At 42.8% G+C, this 17,938-nt stretch overlaps 1 protein-coding gene across 3 annotated transcripts in view; it reads right to left on the bottom strand.

The window, feature by feature from the left end:
• Positions 1 to 17,938, bottom strand: part of ELK3 (ETS transcription factor ELK3) — a 56,277-nt gene that overhangs the window by 21,064 nt on the left and 17,275 nt on the right. For all 3 annotated transcript variants that reach the window (XM_006118283.4, XM_075933740.2, XM_014571086.4), the window contains exon 2: positions 7,629 to 7,837. In XM_006118283.4, coding sequence (XP_006118345.1) covers positions 7,629 to 7,835 — 207 coding nt within the window. In that variant the 5' untranslated portion in view covers positions 7,836 to 7,837. The remainder of the gene's footprint in view (positions 1 to 7,628; positions 7,838 to 17,938) is intronic.

The following is a 17,938-nucleotide window of genomic DNA, read 5'->3' as shown; positions in this document are numbered from 1 at the left end:
TACAATAACCATCATCCTAGACCCTCTCCACTTCTTCTTCCAACCCTTGCATTCCACTGAAATCAAAATCCCTCATGACCTTTTCCTAGCCAAAACTCAGAACCAGGACTCATCCTTCTTGACCTGTCATCTGCCTTCAATACAATCAACCATTCTCCTCTTTTTGAAATCCTTGTCCTCTCTGGGCTTCCATGAAACATTGTCCTCTCCTAGTCCTCTTCCTACTTCACGCCTTCATAATGTCCTTTGAAGGATCCTCTTCATCCTCCTGGCCCCTTCAGGTTTCTGTAGGGACTTGTCAAGGGCTTGTTCCTAACACTGCACCCTCTTGGGGTGTTGCAGGGGCTGTGTACTCTCTCAGGTCCAGTTTCTTCAGTGGGGTGGTCCATAGCACTCTGGCAGTGATGGATTTTCAGCCCTCCAGCTGAACCCTCCTGGATACTTCTCCCCTCTGAGTTCTGGGGAACATACAAACAGCTCAGAAGTAGCCAAAGAAAATAAAGGAAAAGAAACATACTGGCCTCTCTTCCTTCACAGGGCCCCAAGTGGACCACAATTCAACTCAAAGTCCACTGGTTTTCTGGCAAAAATGATAGCAAACAGTCTCCACTCTTCTGCGCAGGGGAGCCCTGTTCCTTTTAGGCCAGGGTGTGAGTTCTGCCTCCTACCAGGCCTCTTCCTGGGAGTTTGAAGGCTCAGCAATCTGTTCCCCGCCCACAGCTGCTCTTACTGAGCTGAGTGTCATGATTTTCAACCCCTCCTCCACTGCTGGCATGACTTGCAAGTGCAATGGGATGGTGCTATTTCAGCCCAGATCAGCTCCTTAACCCCTTCTAAACTGGTACAGGGTTTATACACTCCTCCTTGGGTCCAGAGGACTCTAGCCTTATCTCCAATCTCAATCTTATCTGTTGGTAATCTCACCTGCAAACAGTAATTCAGCTACCATATCTATGCTGACACAAGGATCTACTTCTCTTCTCCAGACCCTTCTCCTTCTCGCCAAGCTAAAATCTCAGCCTATTTGTCTTGTACCTCCTCGTGGATGTCTAGCTGTTAGCTCAAGCTCAATATGGCTAAAACAAGACTCTTAATATTTCTCCCCAAGACCTCCTCTCTACAGTCTATCTCGATCACTGTGGATCAAACCACTATCCTGCCTTTGACTCAGGCCCATAACCAGGGTATCATCTTCAAATCAGACCTCTCTATGGATCCTCATTTCCAGGCTAAGTCTAAGTATTGCCAAGTCTTTCTCCATCACATCTGCAAGATACCGCCTTTCCTGTCCATCCCCATAGCTAAAACTCTTGTCCAGGCTCTCCTCATCTTGCATCTTCATTAGTGCAACATCCTGTTCTCTGGCCTTCACCAGTGCAATCTAGTCCCCAGATATTCACCTAGCCCACCACTTTGGCCATGTCACCAATCCTGACATCTCTCTGCTGGTTCTCTTCTCTTTTGGTTCACACATAAGTCACCCCTGTTTCGCCTTCCAGGCTTTCACTGCCTGTCCCCACACCACCATCTCTCATTCACTTCCAACCCACAGCTTTTTTTTGATCAGCCCATGACACCACTCTCCATTGCTGGCTTTTAACTGTTCAAACAAGCAAGAAACTATTAGCAAGAACATACTCAACTGTTGCAATGGTACCTGGAGACCAAGGCAGTCTTTCCAATAGCTAGGAATCATCATAAATAGGACTTTAAAGACTCGACACCTTGAGTTTTACCAGAAAACAAACAGAAGCCAGAAGTCAGTATAATGCATGGAGCAAGAGTGTAAGATGTCCTCCTCTCTTTGTCCTACTAACCAAGCAGGCCAGATATTAACTGAAACTGACATTAATAATTCCGCCTGTGAGCCAGGTTTGAATAGTGTGCAGTAAATAAGGCCTGGAGCCACACAATCAACAATGAGGAGAAAATAAAATACTGAATAGCTGCTCATTAAGTTACCACTGTCCATCCTACGCATTTAATGAAGCAGTGAAAAAAAATGTGAACATGTATTTAGAGACAGTATCATAATGCATACAAGGGGTCTGCACTGGCAATCTTAATTTTAGCATTTCCTAAACTGTGTGTGCTTACCTTTGCAACCATAATGGTCTCTTGACCTAGCTTTGTGTGTGTGTGTAAAATTTCCTCGGTTTGTTTTTCTTTTTAACTGAAAAAACAAATCCCACCCTCTAAAATCATACAGACGCCCACAAAAGTCATCATCAGGGTAGGAACTTTTAGATCCACTGCACAGGCCTCTGCCACTTGAGCAAACAGAATGACTGATAGCAATAGTACAATGGTAGTATGAGTTTTGAGGACGGAGGAGGGATTTGTCACTGAGCACACGAGAGACAGGCTCCCTGCTCTCAGTTCCAGTGCCCAGCCCGGAGCAGCTGGGAGCAACCGTAACAGAAAGCCTTGCTTCATACCTATTGTCCAGGGCTGAAGGGAGACTGCTCAGTTTCTCTATGGGAAAGGTGCCCATAGTCTGGTTATTTGCAGAAGCTGGGAAGGGATGGAGCATGCTTAAAGAGGATGGAAACTTCAGAGGTTTTAGTTGCTAAAAGAAGTAGGGCTGGTCTTCACTATTCAAAGACATCTGAATTTTTTAACATGGTCAGAACAACATAATTTTCCCTTGTGTAGTGGGGTATCCACCACATCCAGGCCTGAGGGCAGATAAGAGAGACAGTCTGGCCAATTAACTCCATAGGCTGCACCTGGAGGAAGAGCCAGGGAGCAGGCAGCTAATTGAAAGCAGGCTCAGATAGGCAGGAGCAGACAGGGCCTGTAACACCAGGCTGCTGGCGGGAAAGGGTAGTGACTGGTTGGAAATAGGAAGCAGTGTTTGGAGGCTGCAGACACTCCCTGGAAAGAGGGAGGAGCACCAGAGTGCAGAACGCCACCCAGGGAAGGAGCAGAGAGGGCAGAGAGAAAAGCCCAAAACTGCTAGATTGAAGGCCCCTAAACTGCAGTAGTGGGTGGGCCGAGTTGTGGAACACTTGCATTCTCGTCCCAGACAGTAAAAAAAACCCTCCAGATGAAGGGATGCTGGTATCAAGCCCTGCAGATTATGCCCAGCAGCTCCTACTCTGACCTCTACTGCAGCCATCCACCAACCATGGCAACATAGCTCGGGTTGCAGTTTTGTTGGAACGGATGTATACTTGGGGGTTTCACCACATGACTTAAGCTTCAATTCTTGGAGACTCCAGGACAATCCTGAAGGTTGGCAACCCTACCGTGCTTGGCAGAAGTTAGTGAAGCATCTCATGTAGTCACATTTTCCCTCCACGTGGCCCCACTAGGGTTCTTCCCATATATTTTTCCCCTCTTGCTGTGCACCATGGGAGGACACATGGGCCAGAATAAATACGGAGAGAAAAGGTGTTGGATACTTGGCTCTTCCCTGGTTCGTTGACATTTAATCCCTTGCTGATTGACCTTTCACTTTCTCCTGAAAAACTGAAATTGCTTATCCAGTATTACCAGTTATTCAAGTCCTGCAGCAGGTTACCCTGCCTTTGCTGCTCCCTGCCAGCATTCTACTTCGCCCCACCGCTTTTGAATTAGTGTAACAAAACAAAGCACAGATCACCTGCTAACCTCTGGCTAGTCCACACAGAGAAGTCTCTCTGCTGCCACCAGCCAATAGAGTTACTTCTTTAGTTTACATAGCAACAGCCCATGGTTTTGGCTTGGGGTTCAAACCCTGCTGATGACACCTAGGAAGAGGCTATCAGGATACCAGCATCTTGGAAGAGGCACATAGGGGATACAGCTAGTCCTCCAGGAGGTGCTAAGCTAAAGCATTTTGAAAGAGAGAGCAAGCAAAAAAGGGAGGATGGACTGACTGAAAAGATGACAAGCATCAAATGCCATGAAGAAAGGTATGTACGAAGGGAAGACACACAAGCGAAGGGGCATTGTCACATAAAGAGGTGTTCCAGTTCTCTTGGAGAAAAACTGATTTCGAGAGAAAGCACCGCCAAGGACAAATGATTTGTCTCTCTTTTTCAAACAACATAAAATCAGCCACTTGCTGTATTAAACTAATGGCTTTATCCAGCAGAAGCCAGGCACAAATGGTTCGCTCACCAGCAGGCACTCTGTGTGCATTGATCCCAGTCAAGTTTATAAACGGAGAGGTTGGACTCATATAATGATGTGAATTTCCCCATGCTGAGCAGGAGCCTTTAGTGCTCAATGAGGAAGAAATCACCATGCTGAGTGGTTAGAAAATCATATCCTTCTGTACTAGAATATCCTTTTCTTAATCTTTTTGTGCTTTCCAAGCCACCTTCAAAAGGTCTTAAAGAGAGAAAACTTAAATGGGTCCTAGCTTCTTCTCACTGAAATCCTAACATCTTTTTATCAGAGTACTTATGGCTTTAAAATCCTACCCTGATGATGTTTCACTAGCCTGTTAGAACTCCTTCAAAATTCTTGTTTAAGCAACAACAAAAATATCAGTTTACCAAATCCTGTTCAATACATAGAAAACAATTTGATTTTGGGGAAAGTGAATGGATTTGTTTTGTTAATTCCGCTTGCATAGCACCTAATACAAGAGGAACCCCCTTCAGGGTTAGTGTAACACAAATAATAAATGACAACTATACTTTGAGCTCAATTCAGAAATAAATTAGTCTGGTTTCCCCTGCCATGTGGAACATGCAAACCTGCCGTAATCATGCTAAATTTTAGCATGAGTCACTGCAGGATATAATCTCATCTCATTTAGCTCCTGGAAAATTAAGATGAGAACAGACCAGTAAGCATAAATAACTATACTTTAAAAAAACAAATTAAAATTAGCATTAACCCTGATTTTGAAAAGCTTGTAAGAAACAGTAGGAATAATAAGTATGAACACACTGTAAAAAATAAATATTTTAATCACATAAAGAATACTGGAACTGAAATAAAACAATAGTCATTCAACGTACCAGAGTAGGTGAAAAGCAGGAGTCTACTATCCAGATAGGGGAACTCCACACTAGATATTTTTTATACCTCCAATGTTGTGCAGTAAGTCCTCCTTTAACTTGTCTTTCTAGTACCTCATCACATATTATGATTCCCTCAAGCATTCATCCCTCTGCTAAACTCAATTTATCAACAAATTCTTTGTTACTCTCTGTTCTCTTTATCACCACATACTTTATTCTACTGCTTCCACATCTTACTTAACCCAGAAAAGTGGGTGACTAGACTAGACACCAACTGAAAGGCCAGTAAAGTAGTTACTATGGCACTGTTTACCCTAATGGAGGTGTTATGACTAGTGTTCCCTCTAAGATTTTCCACCCATGAGTGGAGTGAGTTTTGTCCTGTGCACCAATATTGAGGTCACGTGCGCTTGTTCGGATGTGTGCCCCCACTGCACCCACCAGTTACTAAAAAAAAATTATATATAGAAAAATTGTTATGGAAGAAAGCATCTGCACTTACTGTGCAGATGCATTAGCTCCTGCCTCATCTTCTGCCCTGTTACACAGCTAATCCCCCATCTCGCCCCCTTCCTTCAGCTGCCCCCAGCCCCACCCCCTGTGAACACTGAACAGTCTCCACCAGCTCTCGTGTCAGTAGCAAGGAGCTCAGCAGCGGCTCCAGTTCCCTTAGATTCCATTACAGCCACTTCCCGTCCTGCAGCCGGGTCCCAGGGAGCTCAGTCAGGCTTTGGGCTGGACCCTGGGAACAAGCATCTCAGCAGCCCTGGAACTCTCTCTCTCCTCAGGCAGCTGGGGCCAGAGCCCCGGAAGAATCCCTGCCCAGTCTAAAGCAATGGGCTGTAGCAAAGCTGCTTCTCGGCCCCTCCTGGTGACTTGCACTTCAGCCTGAGTGGCTGCCTAGAGCTGAATAGCCTGGAGATTTGGGGGTGGGAGTTGTACTGCACCATTAGCTATAGTGTGGGACAGTTCTTTGGTTTTTCACATGGGGGAGTGACAGCCCCTGGCCAGAGATGCGGAGGTGCTGCCTCGTGAAGCTGTGCGAGAGCGTAGGCCCTACGCTGGAATGTCGACTGCACTGATATGGACCACTGGATTTGAACACCCTGCCTTACCCACAGCCTCTCCAGACATTAAAGAATCACTGTAATGCGTGGGTGATTACCTCTGCTGCTTGGGTCTTTCTGGCCAGAGGCCAGGTCAATAAACCACCCCAGGCCAGGCAAACAAAAAATTCCTCGGTGGCAGCAGCCTCCTGCCAGCCACGCAGCCCCAATCCCCAGCAGCAGGAGCTGCCTGCCAGCCATGCAGCCACAATCCTTGGAGGCAGGAGCTGCCTGCCAGCCACGCAGCCACAATCCTTGGAGGCAGGAGCTGCCTACCAGGCACCAGCCACGTGGTCCCAATCCCTGGCAGCAGCTGCTGCCCGCCCACACGTATGACCCCCACAGCAGCCGCTTCTCAATGCAGTCTCAGCCCCAGTGGCAGTCAGAGCAGCCACCCCCCAACACGGCCCCAGTCCCACCCGCCCTGAAGCTCTGGCAGCAGGAAGATGAGTGCTACTGCACAGCTCTGTGGAGGTGGTGGGCGGGTTTAGAATTTTTTGTGCACGGCCGCACACACACACACCCTAGATGGAGCACGGCATATGTCCTTCCCAATATACTCCAGTGGTGTGGTTTTCAGAGGTATTGAACCTCTTTAGCTCCCATTGACCTTATTTGGGTGGGTTAGTGCTCAGAATGTTTTAAAGCCAGGGTAAAATGTGCCTACTCAAAAGTTCTAAATAACTCCAAGTAACAATAGGTTTTTCTATGTAGGATTCCATTTTTACACAGTGGTTGAAAAACATCTTTACATTAATCTACCCAGCAGATATTTTGGCACAGTATCAGCAGTGAACAACACTGAGCCAAATCTATGCCTACATTCCCTATGTGAAGCTGTCCTCTAGGGATGCTGACATACACTACAGAATAGCATAAATACATACCAGCTACCCATTAGAAGATATTATACTCAGTAAGGTAATTGAATTTGCAGAACAGAAACAAGGGGCAAAATCTAAATCATATGTAAGTGGATGCCACATGCACAGAAATCTCTGGCTCAAATCCAGTAGGGAGGTAAATGGTGTAAGTTGGTAAGAAAGCACATATAAGTAAGTGCACGGAGTAAAGTGACATAAATTGGATCGAATTGCCATTCAACTGGTATGTAATTTCATATGTAATAGGGAAATAGCAAGCTAAGCATGTCAGGTGAAGGTAGGAAAGCTATAGACATGCTAGGACGGAAGTTTGTGGGATTCTGCAAATGGATGCAAGTTTCTCCTGTTTACAAGCTCCACCCTAGACCTTGCCCTGCCCCTACTCCACCTCTTCCTGCCCCATTCTGCTCCTGATGGGCAGAGCCACTAGGGGTTGCTGAGTGCCCACTATTTTTTCCCCATGGGTGATCCAACCTTAGAGCACCCATAGAATTGGCATCTTTATTGTATATGGTTAATTCTAGCAGAATATAAGCGAGGTGGAAGTCAGAGTGAACATGAGGCAGAGATGGAGAGAATGTGCAGGAAACCCTAGGAGCAGCTAGACTTGAGCAGGGAGCTTGGACTGAGGTTTATGCTTCTGTTTTCTTAATCTGCTTTAGAACAACACAGTTTACCTTGTCATAATAGTATCGGAGTGCTCTGCTCAGCTTGTCATAATTCATATTAGTTTTGTTTTTTCTGAGTCCCCACAGCTTGGCCACCTCTTCTGCTTTGAGTAGCTTGAATTCCCCATCGTTAGATGTCCAACAGATCAGATGCTCGTGTTTCTGATCCAGCAGCAACTGCAATAGGAACTGCCACAATGTGATTGCACTCTCCATGCCTAAAAGGGACAAAAGACAGCACCATGTGAGAGGCATTCAGTAGGCTCAAGGGTCATCTCAACCCTAATCTGTAAGTAGGATTCATTCTATGAAGTTAAAAACAGTTTGGCAAAGGAAGGTGCAAGGCACTAATAATAATTCTTAGCACAAAAATACAGAAGACCAGCACTCCCATGTCACAACGCGGCAGGCAAGGGGGAATGGATATCAGCACGGCAGAGGGGCCTGTGGCGGGTCCAGGGCTGGGGGAGTCAGTAGTGGGGGCAGAGGCAGAAATTACTTTCCTTGGTCTGGCAAAATCCCTCCTCTGGGACCGGTCAGGTTCCAAGGGTGCCGGACCAGGGAGGTCCAGCCTGTATTACCCCTAACCATTGGTTCAAGTATCAGAGCTAGTCATTTTGCCTTTTCTGACTACTGCTTTAGGTGTCCAAATAGGATAAGTAGTCGCTAACTCTAAATCAGGAAAAAAATAGGAATGTAAAGCTACCAATTCTGTGTTTTTTCTTAGCACTTGCTGGTGTTTAATTCTAACCTTGTTTTGCATATCTGATACAGATATCTAAGAATCTCAATATTATCATGTTAACTGGATTTTTAGGAGTATCTATCTAACTGGAAACTATCCCAGAACCAAAATCAGTAGAGTCTACTCTACTTTTATTTTACAGTGCAGCCATTGTGATTATGGTTCCGTGTGGCTGCCACAAGGTGGCATGAGGCTTCTAGCTATTCAGTTCAACCATGTGAGACTGTATGTACCTATCTAAGCAGCTCACTGAACTCTGTTTATCTCTTCACTCATATGCATCCGGGAATTAATTAATGTTTGTTGCTATTCACTCATCAGAAAAACAATCCACTAGGTCCTATGATAAACAAAATGAAACTTCACATGCAGAATATTTAATGACAAAAATAAATAATGTATTCTTCACCAAATTAATGAGTCAGCTGAAGATATTGAAGAATTTAATGAATATCTTTAGCAGGCCAGCAAAATAGAATTAGGAACTTGCTTTATTCTAAAACATTTCAAAGACACACACAAAAACAGGTTTGCCAAATTAGGATATCTTCTTATGACTGCAAAGGCCTCATTTATCCATTACATTTGGAAATTCAATTTGAACACAAAGGACAGGAATAAATAGCCAACAACTCCCAGATGCGCCATGTAACAATAATATAGAATACTACAGAGGGTAGAGATCCATGAGGAGCCATTCCAGTCTTTCGAACAAACCAGTATTTAAGTTAAACGTTAAAGGCACAGAGGTAAAGGCATAGATTTTATTGGGTAACGTACGTTTTATGCAAATTTTAGGTATTTTTATACAAATCCTTTTATTACCCAATATAGGACAGGAAAAGGGATATAAACACATACAGAAATACAGATATTTAAAGTTACACCAAGTCCCTTTAAAGCAGATATAGTCTATTGGGTAAATAAGTATTTAGCATTTCATAGAGAATTTATCCATGACATTCTGGTAAATCATGCATTTCTATTCATCTGACTCTCACATGTATACACTAGTGGCTAGCCCATCATTACACAGGGAGCAGGCTGATAATCATATCATTAAAAATACATTTTTATTAGAGTTTCTCCCCTATGTATAATAATATACAATATAAAGAAATATATTTCATTTTACATCTGATGTCTCTTTGGAATGACAAAAAGCATCTGAAATCAACAACTTGTTTCACTTTGAGAAATTAAAAATGGATTTAAAAATTGTTTTAGACTTTTGTAAAACAAATTTCCTACACTGAGACCCTAAATTCAGAATTTTAACTGAAGAAATTAAAAAGAATAAAGGTTACCAACATCTTTCACAGTTACGATGACTAAAATCATATTAATATAATAGTTCAGGTACATAATGTGCATTTCTTTACTTTTAGAACTGTTTTACTTTCTCTTCACAATAACAGAGGGAAGTTTAATTTTGGACCTTAAATGGTTTAGAAGTGTGTTTCACTGCTTCAGCTTCCTGCCCTTCAGCCCTGACCAAGGGACTTGTATTAGAGCAGTGCAGGTAGTGGCAACTACAGCTAAGGTTGCCTAAGTTTCCATTATACAACCATTTTTCCACTTGCTTGTAACTTCCAGAAGCTTAAATTGTACATGCTGAAATTTTCCATACTGGGTTCCTACCTCAGGCTGATTTTTTTTTTTTTAAGTTTTAAATAAAATGGGTCAGCTGTTTCAGAGGACATAGTTAAGGGAAAATATATGGAGCTGTGGAAAAGGATAAAAGGAACAGAGGGATAGCATCAGAAGAGGGGATAAGGAAGTGAAAGGCTTGGGGAGAGAGAGTTCAAAGGGTCTGTAATCCCTAGAAAATACTCCTCTGCAGAACCTGGAACAGTCTCATCATTCCTTTGCTGTCTAGCAAATAGCTGTGAAATCTACTGGCAAACATGTGTGTCCGCCCCCTCTAGTCTAGGTTGACACAGAAGATAACAGCCTTCTACTGCTACTTGTTATTGCATTAGATCGAGTAATAAAGGACTGTGCTTGAATCTATAGATCCCAATCCTGCTGTTCATCCATATGAGAGGAGAAGTTCCATATGATTCTTTGTGACACTTTTTTCAATTTATTTTAAAATTTTAGGAAATTGCATCCAAAAGAAATACTCTTTCACTGCACAGGCTGGATTGAAGCTATTGTCTGCACGCAGGATCCCTGTTTTATGTGTTGCAGAAGTCAGAAGACGGATGGGGTAGGGAAGGCAGGAAGAGAAAGGATATCTCATGATTAAGGCAGCTGAATAGTGTCAAGGAGAAATGTATTCTATCCTTGCCTCTGCCGCAGAGTTCATATGTGATGCTGGGCAAATCACATATATCCATGTCGACATGGATGGCAATTAATCAAATATGCCTTGTTTTCTGGGAACCCAGTTTAAAACACCTGGGCTGTGTCTACACTGGGCCACTTATTCCGGAAAATCAGCTGCTTTTCCGGAATAAGCTGCGAGCTGTCTACACTGGCCCTTGAATTTCCGGAAAAGCAACGATGCTCTGCTGTACAAAATCAGCCACTATTCCGGAAAAACTATTCTGCTCCCGCTCGGGCATAAGTCCTTATTCCGGAACACTGTTCCAGAAAAGGTCCAGTGTAGACAGCCCCAGTAGTCTTTTCCGGAAAAAAAAGCCCCGATCGCAAAAATGACGATCGGGGCTCTTTTCCGGAAAAGCGCGTCTACATTGGCCACAGATGCTTTTCCGGAAAAAGGGCTTTTCTGGAAAAGCAGCCTGCCAATGTAGACGCTCCTTTTCCAGAAAAACTGAAAACGGAATAGTATTCCGTTTTAAGCAGTTCCAGAAATTCATGCCAGTGTAGACACAGCCCTGGTGTCTGATTTGCACTCACAACGGAAATTGAAGTCTATGAGAACCCCCAGGGGTGAAAGTAACTTAAAATTTCTTCCAGGTACTGTCCTATTACAATCCAGGTCCCTGCCCGCTCTTTAAATAGCTCCCTGCTGGCTTCTGCCACAGCTCAGCCAGCTCGTGCTGGCGTTGCGCACCAGGGCAAGGCCGCTTACTTTCACCTCTGCCTTTGCTGAACATATAAAGTATTATAAAACATGCCAAATGTTCTCAACAATTAGATCCCAGGTATCTCAGATTGGCCACCCAAAATTAGTTAACACTGTTACAATTTTGGCTTCTGTCTCTGTCCCTCAGTGGCCACGTGTAAAATGAGCATAATAGGACTTCACCTCTCAAGGACTCAGCAATGGTGAATTCATTTATACGTGTAAAGAACAAAGATTCAGTAGATTCCAATTATCAGCAGCTCCTCAGTGGAGAGCCAAAGGTTGCCATTACTTGGTGGTTGCTAATAAATGAAAAAAAAGCTTATGGGGTTGCAGTCAGTGCTCAGCAAATCCCAGTGTTTCATTACTGTGTTGCAGTCCTCGAAGGAAGGACTGGGACAGCAACTGTAAGCAAGTTTGTGGGGTTGCAGCAGGGAAGGAAGCACTATGGCTGCACAACACATCCCTTTGCACTCTCCAGGGGGAAGGGATAGCTCAGTGATTTGAGCATTGGCCTGCTAAACCCACATGGTGAGTTCAAACCTTGAGGGGGCCATTTAAGGAACTGGGGCAAATCTGTCAGGGATGGTACTTGGTCCTGCTGTGAGAGTAGGAGACTAGACTCAATGACCTCTCAAGGTCACTTCCAGCTCTATGCGATAGGTACATCCATGCACTTCCTTCCCTGACACCAATCCCAATGACCTGCCTACAAACAGGCCGTTCTATAGAAAGCAGGGGTAGTAGGATGTACTGAGCCTGGGCCCAGAGTCTCAGGGCAGGACACTGCACATGGAGCTCTGATCTACACTAGGGAGTTATTTTGAAATAACAAGCAGAGCATCTACACTACCAAGCCCGTTATTTCGAAATAATAGGCTGGTTATTTCAAAATCTGTACTCTTGCTTTCTCTGGAGAATAAGCTTATTTCAAAATAGTTATTTGGGGAGTTATTTATTTCAAATTTAGTTGTTTCAAAATAATTTCCTAGTGTAGATGTGCCTGGGGAGCATAGAGAGAAGTATTATGTAGCTACATGGGCCACCAACGTCCTGTTCCTTGTGGAAAGCCCTCCCTTCCTCCCCAACTCTCCCTGCCACCTACCTGGGTGCTACATGTACCAGCACTTCCTCCCTTAGCTGCAGCCCTGCAAACCTGTGTGTGGTCTGGGCTTTCCACAAAAAGCTGTCAGTAGCTGGTCTGCCCTGGACCAAATCAGTTCCAGGCAGAATGTTCCTGTTTACAGAATATTGTTATTAATAGAGTTGCTGTTAAGCTAATATGCTACAATGAAAGCCCCGCAGAAAAGCCAGAGAAATTAATAGAGCTGGTTGGGAATTCCCTGTCAGAATGCTTTTCTGACGGAAAACACAGTTGCTACAAAATCAAATTTTTTTCTGAAAATTTTCAATTTTCTCTCAGGAAAATCTAAATGAAATATTTGGGATGGTTTGATCCAAATTGGAATATTTTGGTTTTAGAACTAAGCTGAAATATTTTGTTTCAAATCAGTTCAACAAATCATTATTTGGGCCCCCATTCTCTCCTCTGAGCTGGACTCCATGGAGAACTACAACTTCCCATAATGCAGTGTGAATTTCCCCAATTTACTTCCATGATGCATCTTGGGAGTCAGATGGCTCTGGATGCAGTAGGGGAGATGCCAGGAAACCTCGCCAAGATAGGAAAATGATGGCATCAGGCTCCCTAATTACCTCTCCTATTAGGCAATGAGATACTATGGAACAATGTAATTTAATACTAAATTAATTTAAAGCATTTTGATACATATTGATTTTTGGCAATGTCAATGTTTAGTTTCAATTCAAAATGGCAACACATATTTGTTTTGCCATTTCAGAATAAAGTTTTTTGAAAACTTCCATTTCACAAAAAAAATGCAAAATGTCAACTTTTTGTCCTAATTTGGGGGAGGGGACAAATGCTGAAATGTCAGAATTGCCCATGGAAATTTCTAATTTTGCTCAGCAAACCTAGAAATTAATTTTTTATTCAGTGCAAGGTTTGAATAGTGTGCAATAAATAATACGGGGGGGGGAGGGGAACGACACTGAATGATGAGTATATTAGGAGCAATGTTAGCAGATCAAGAAAAGTGATTATTCCCTTTTATTTGGCCCTGGTGAGGTCACCTCTGGAGTATTGCCTTCCTCCCTACCCCCAAAATTGTTTAGGGGGCTGGAGCACATGCCTTAGGAAGAGAGGCTGAGAAAACTGGTCTTATTTAGCCTCAAGAAGAGAAGAATGAGGGGTGATTTGATAGCAGCCTTCAATTATTTGAAGGAGGGTTCCAAAGAGGATGGAGAGAAGCTGTTCTCAGTGGTGGCAAATGACAAACAAGGTACAGTGGTCTCAAGTTGCAGTGGAGGAGGTCTAGTTGTCATATTAGGAAAAACTATTTCACTAGGAGGGTGGTGAAGCAGTGAAATGGGTTACCTTAAGGAGGTGGTGGGATCTCCATCCTAAGAGGTTTTTAAGGCCTGGCTAAACAAAGCTCTGGCTGGGATGATTTAGTTGGGGTTGGTCCTGCTTTGAACAGAGGGTTAGACTAGAAGATCTCCTGAGGTCTCTTTCAACCCTCATCTTCTGAGAGTCTATGAAAAAGAAATACTGACATCTAACTATTCAGTGAACAACATCATCCTGTAAATTGAATGAGTCAGAGGCTCTGTGGAAAAACTTGTATGTGATCAAATAATTCAAGAATGTATTGTAATGCATATGCACAAGGGGGCTGAATTAAGGTTGTACAGGGATTCTGGCATGCCTAACTTTTGAATGTTTGACTTTGCAACCTTAATGTTCTTTACGTGTAGGGATTTTTGATGCAGTATATTTGGGGAATGGACATTTTCACCTAGTGATTCAGAAGTATTAGGTTGAGCTGAATAGTCTATTATATTTTCCCTCCAATTAACGTTATCTCTGATGATATAAATAATTATCGGTATAACAACTGGTTGCCAAAAATTATGCTTGGCAAAGGAATAATCTGTATAAAATGGGGATCTGCAAACTTCTCAATCAACTATCAGTTTACCAAACTAACTGAATGAAAAATGAATGGGTGCGTGGCACTCGGACGCAAGCCACTGGCACCGCTAACATAGCAAGAAGGAGCCTGGAATACCACTGCTGACACCAAGTACCAGTGATTGGGAACCTACTTTAGAGTACACAGACAGGCCTTTGACAAATATTATGAAAGATGCCCTTCCAAATGACTATTCCCAGAAATGCTCAGCAATTATTATAGATTTACACACACAACACTACCATCTCCTCCTCCATTATGCTGAATTTTCATTGCTCATTCCAGACAATTTATATTAATTTTCAGACACAACTGTAAGCAAATTGGAGTTAAGACTAAGAGTACATATCAGTAATTTGAGGGTACAAAAATGAAATAAGAACAAAAGTCTCACCTTACAAAGAATGTTTCAAAAACAACCATTAGAAACACAGGAAATTCAGAGTTAAGGTTAAAATGGTCAGTCACCTTATCTTTGCTTAATGACATGAACTGGGAGGCAGAAAATAGGATACTTGGTGGTGATAAGATCTGTGAGGCCCTACGATGGGGGAACTAGAAACTCCAGAGTAATTAGGAGGCAGAAAGGAGGATACCTTGTCAGAGTTGTCAACCATTAGTACATTCTCAGACAATCAATAAAAAAGAACTAAAATTGGACCTGCCCATAAAATCCATAAAACATTTTAATAACAGTAAAAAACCACTGAGCTTCCTCCCCCATGATCCTGGAGTGAGATCTATGCCATGGGGCAGATCCAGGAACTCTATAATTCCTGGGGCAGCAGCAGGGAGGGGAATTCTCCTGGTGGGGGCTCCCTGCGACCTGCTGGTAGGGGCTGCTTTTTTCCATCTCTGGTGACCAGCTTTGAATTTTTTGGCATCACTAACATCCCTGCCCTGCTGCCTTCTCATGCTTCTGCTGCAGCCCTTCATTCAGCGCTTTCAGCCTCAGACAATGTCTAGACTGCAAAGAAAAGTCGGCAAAAGATATGCAAATTGCAGTTTGCAATTTGTGTATCTTTTTCCGCTTTTTTTTTTTGGAAGAGGCTTTTCTGAAATTTGGCCCATGTACATCCCTTTCAGAACATCCCTTATTCCTCGTACAATGAAGAATACTGGAATGCCGAAAACGCATCCGCTTTTTTGGAAACTGTTCCGAAAAAGTGGACATGTTCCTTGGACACGGCAGAGCTTTTCTGGAATATCAGAGGTAGTGTAGACATGGCCAGAGATGTGAAGCAGATAAAACCCGAGAAAAAGTCTATTTTTCTTTCCCCCTTTTGAATCTTGCCTTGTGCTCAAAAGGGTCCCTTTTTTTATGTGCGCCAGTCACCTGCCTTGCCCCTAAAGACTCTCAGAAGTTGGAGGATGCTGATGTGGCTAGTAAGCAGGTTAAATTAGTGTAATAACATTGCTATAGTGATGTATGAATAAAAATCTTAAATATTGTTCACTTTTGTCCTATCTTTATATTATGTAAGAATGTGTCTGTAAAAGAACTTTGGTGGTCCTTTTTTTTTACGCTCTCCTTAAAATAATTTTCAGCAGTTAGCAACCCTGAACCTTGTGGTGTTCAGAGAGGGACACTAACAGCCTCAGCGGGCAAGGTGTGTGTAGGGGGGAAGAGGAGAAGGGAGGCATGGCTCCCACTTCCAGAACAAGCAGGGGCAGGGCAGCTAGCCCTTTGTGCTGTCCAGAGCATAGCTGGCACTCCAGCAGCAATTTAAAGGGCCCAGGGCTCTGGTGCCACTGCTGCAGCAATAGTAGCAGAAGCTGGAACCCGAGACCCTTTGAATCACTGCACCCCAAGGCAGGTGCTTCCTTTGTACCCCTCCCCATCAGTAGGACTGTGTTCAGCAGCTCTCTGCAGTCCTTGGCTTTACCAGTGATTTACCTAATATGGCCTCTAATCTAAAGGTTCCCCTTTTTCTCCTATGTTCCTTGCCTTGATTTTTTCCTTCAGTTCTCAGGTTTACCTTGCTGTGGGCTTTCTAAGACAGCAGGAACTGCTACAGATCTTAGTGAATTATGGGGAAATCATGTAAACTTTAAAAGTGCATAGACATGGTTCTGCATAGCCCCTGAGGTCAAAAGCAGCTCCTCCTGACTTTAGAAACTCCATAGAGGCCTGGGACTGGAAACAAGTCAAAGTATGGAAACTGCGTGAGCAGAGGTTGACTGAGAAAGCACAGAGGCTGCAGAGTATCAGAGGCCAGTAAGTCTGCAAACCTTGTAATGGCTAAAGCTTGGAGTGGTCAAATCTGCACATGAAAAGGATTAAAACACAGGCCTAGCCAGAGCTGGGAAAATAATTTCATTAGATACATTTAAAAATTATCAATTTCTTTTGCAACCAAAGCAGCTGCAAAACATACAATTACTACACACACACACACACACACACACACACACACTCACTCTCACACACTCCTCACCCTTCAATGCACACGTGCATTCATGTCTCATACAGGAAAGTACTCTTTTGCAGGCACACTCATTTATCTTTAAACAGATGTTTGTCTTATTTTCAACTAGTCTGGAAAGTGAGTGTGTATTTTTTGTGTGTTTATTGCCTTTGTATCCTAATTCTGGCTAAGAGCACGATTCTCTGAGCAGAGTGACGTTGTGCATTGTTAGATCTCTCATTCTTGTTAGCGTTCAGCTTCCTCTATTTCTGCAGGTTACAGGCAGGAAACTGGAAAATGGGCCACAGGAAACCTGGCCTCCTACATCTGTCCCAGTTCATAAGCGCAGCTCTGGTTTTATTTTGCTAAGTGTCTCAGGTTTGTTTTAACCCTTGAGATGATAACTGCATTAGCTTGTGAAAGAACATGACTACTTTGCAGATAAATTACATTATTTTGATACTTAAAAAAAATGTTAATGGATGCAAGAAATTATGAGTTGTGTAAATTTTTAAATGTACCAATATCTAGCATGAAAATAATCATTATGCAAATTTTAAAAGAATTCATTTTCCACTGAAATGACCAAAATAGTTCAATTTATTGTAACCAATGCCCATAGCTTAAAATAAATAAATATGTTTAGAGAAAAGTACAAAATATGTATTTTCTAGCTCATTCATCTTATCTATTTATATTTTCAATTTATAAACCCACTACTATGGTGAACATCTATATTGAAAGTTAGCAACTTTCAGATGCTTTGCTATGCTTTTTTTTTAAACAGTTGAATTATGAACGTATGAAACATGCTGCTTATGAAAGAGAAAAAAATATTATCAAGAGTATTTTTCAGATATATCTGTTTTGTACAAGACTTCAGATACATATCTGAGCTAATGATGTTTTTGAGACAAGTTGTGTTTCTATAATAATTAGCAAAATAATTAATTTTTACCCTTGATATTGGTTTGTGTAACAACCAATAGATCATGAGAGGTTGAAGAAAATGGTGAGTACTACCCAAACGGCTGCACAAGAAAATTTTAAAAGACCATTGCAAAAGTCTGAGTCAG

Source organism: Pelodiscus sinensis, chromosome 1 (genome assembly GCF_052426305.1).
Source record: "Pelodiscus sinensis isolate ZL-2025 chromosome 1, ASM5242630v1, whole genome shotgun sequence".
In the NCBI taxonomy this organism is placed as follows: Eukaryota; Metazoa; Chordata; order Testudines; family Trionychidae; genus Pelodiscus; species Pelodiscus sinensis.
This window is presented reverse-complemented; position numbering and strand designations above follow the sequence as displayed.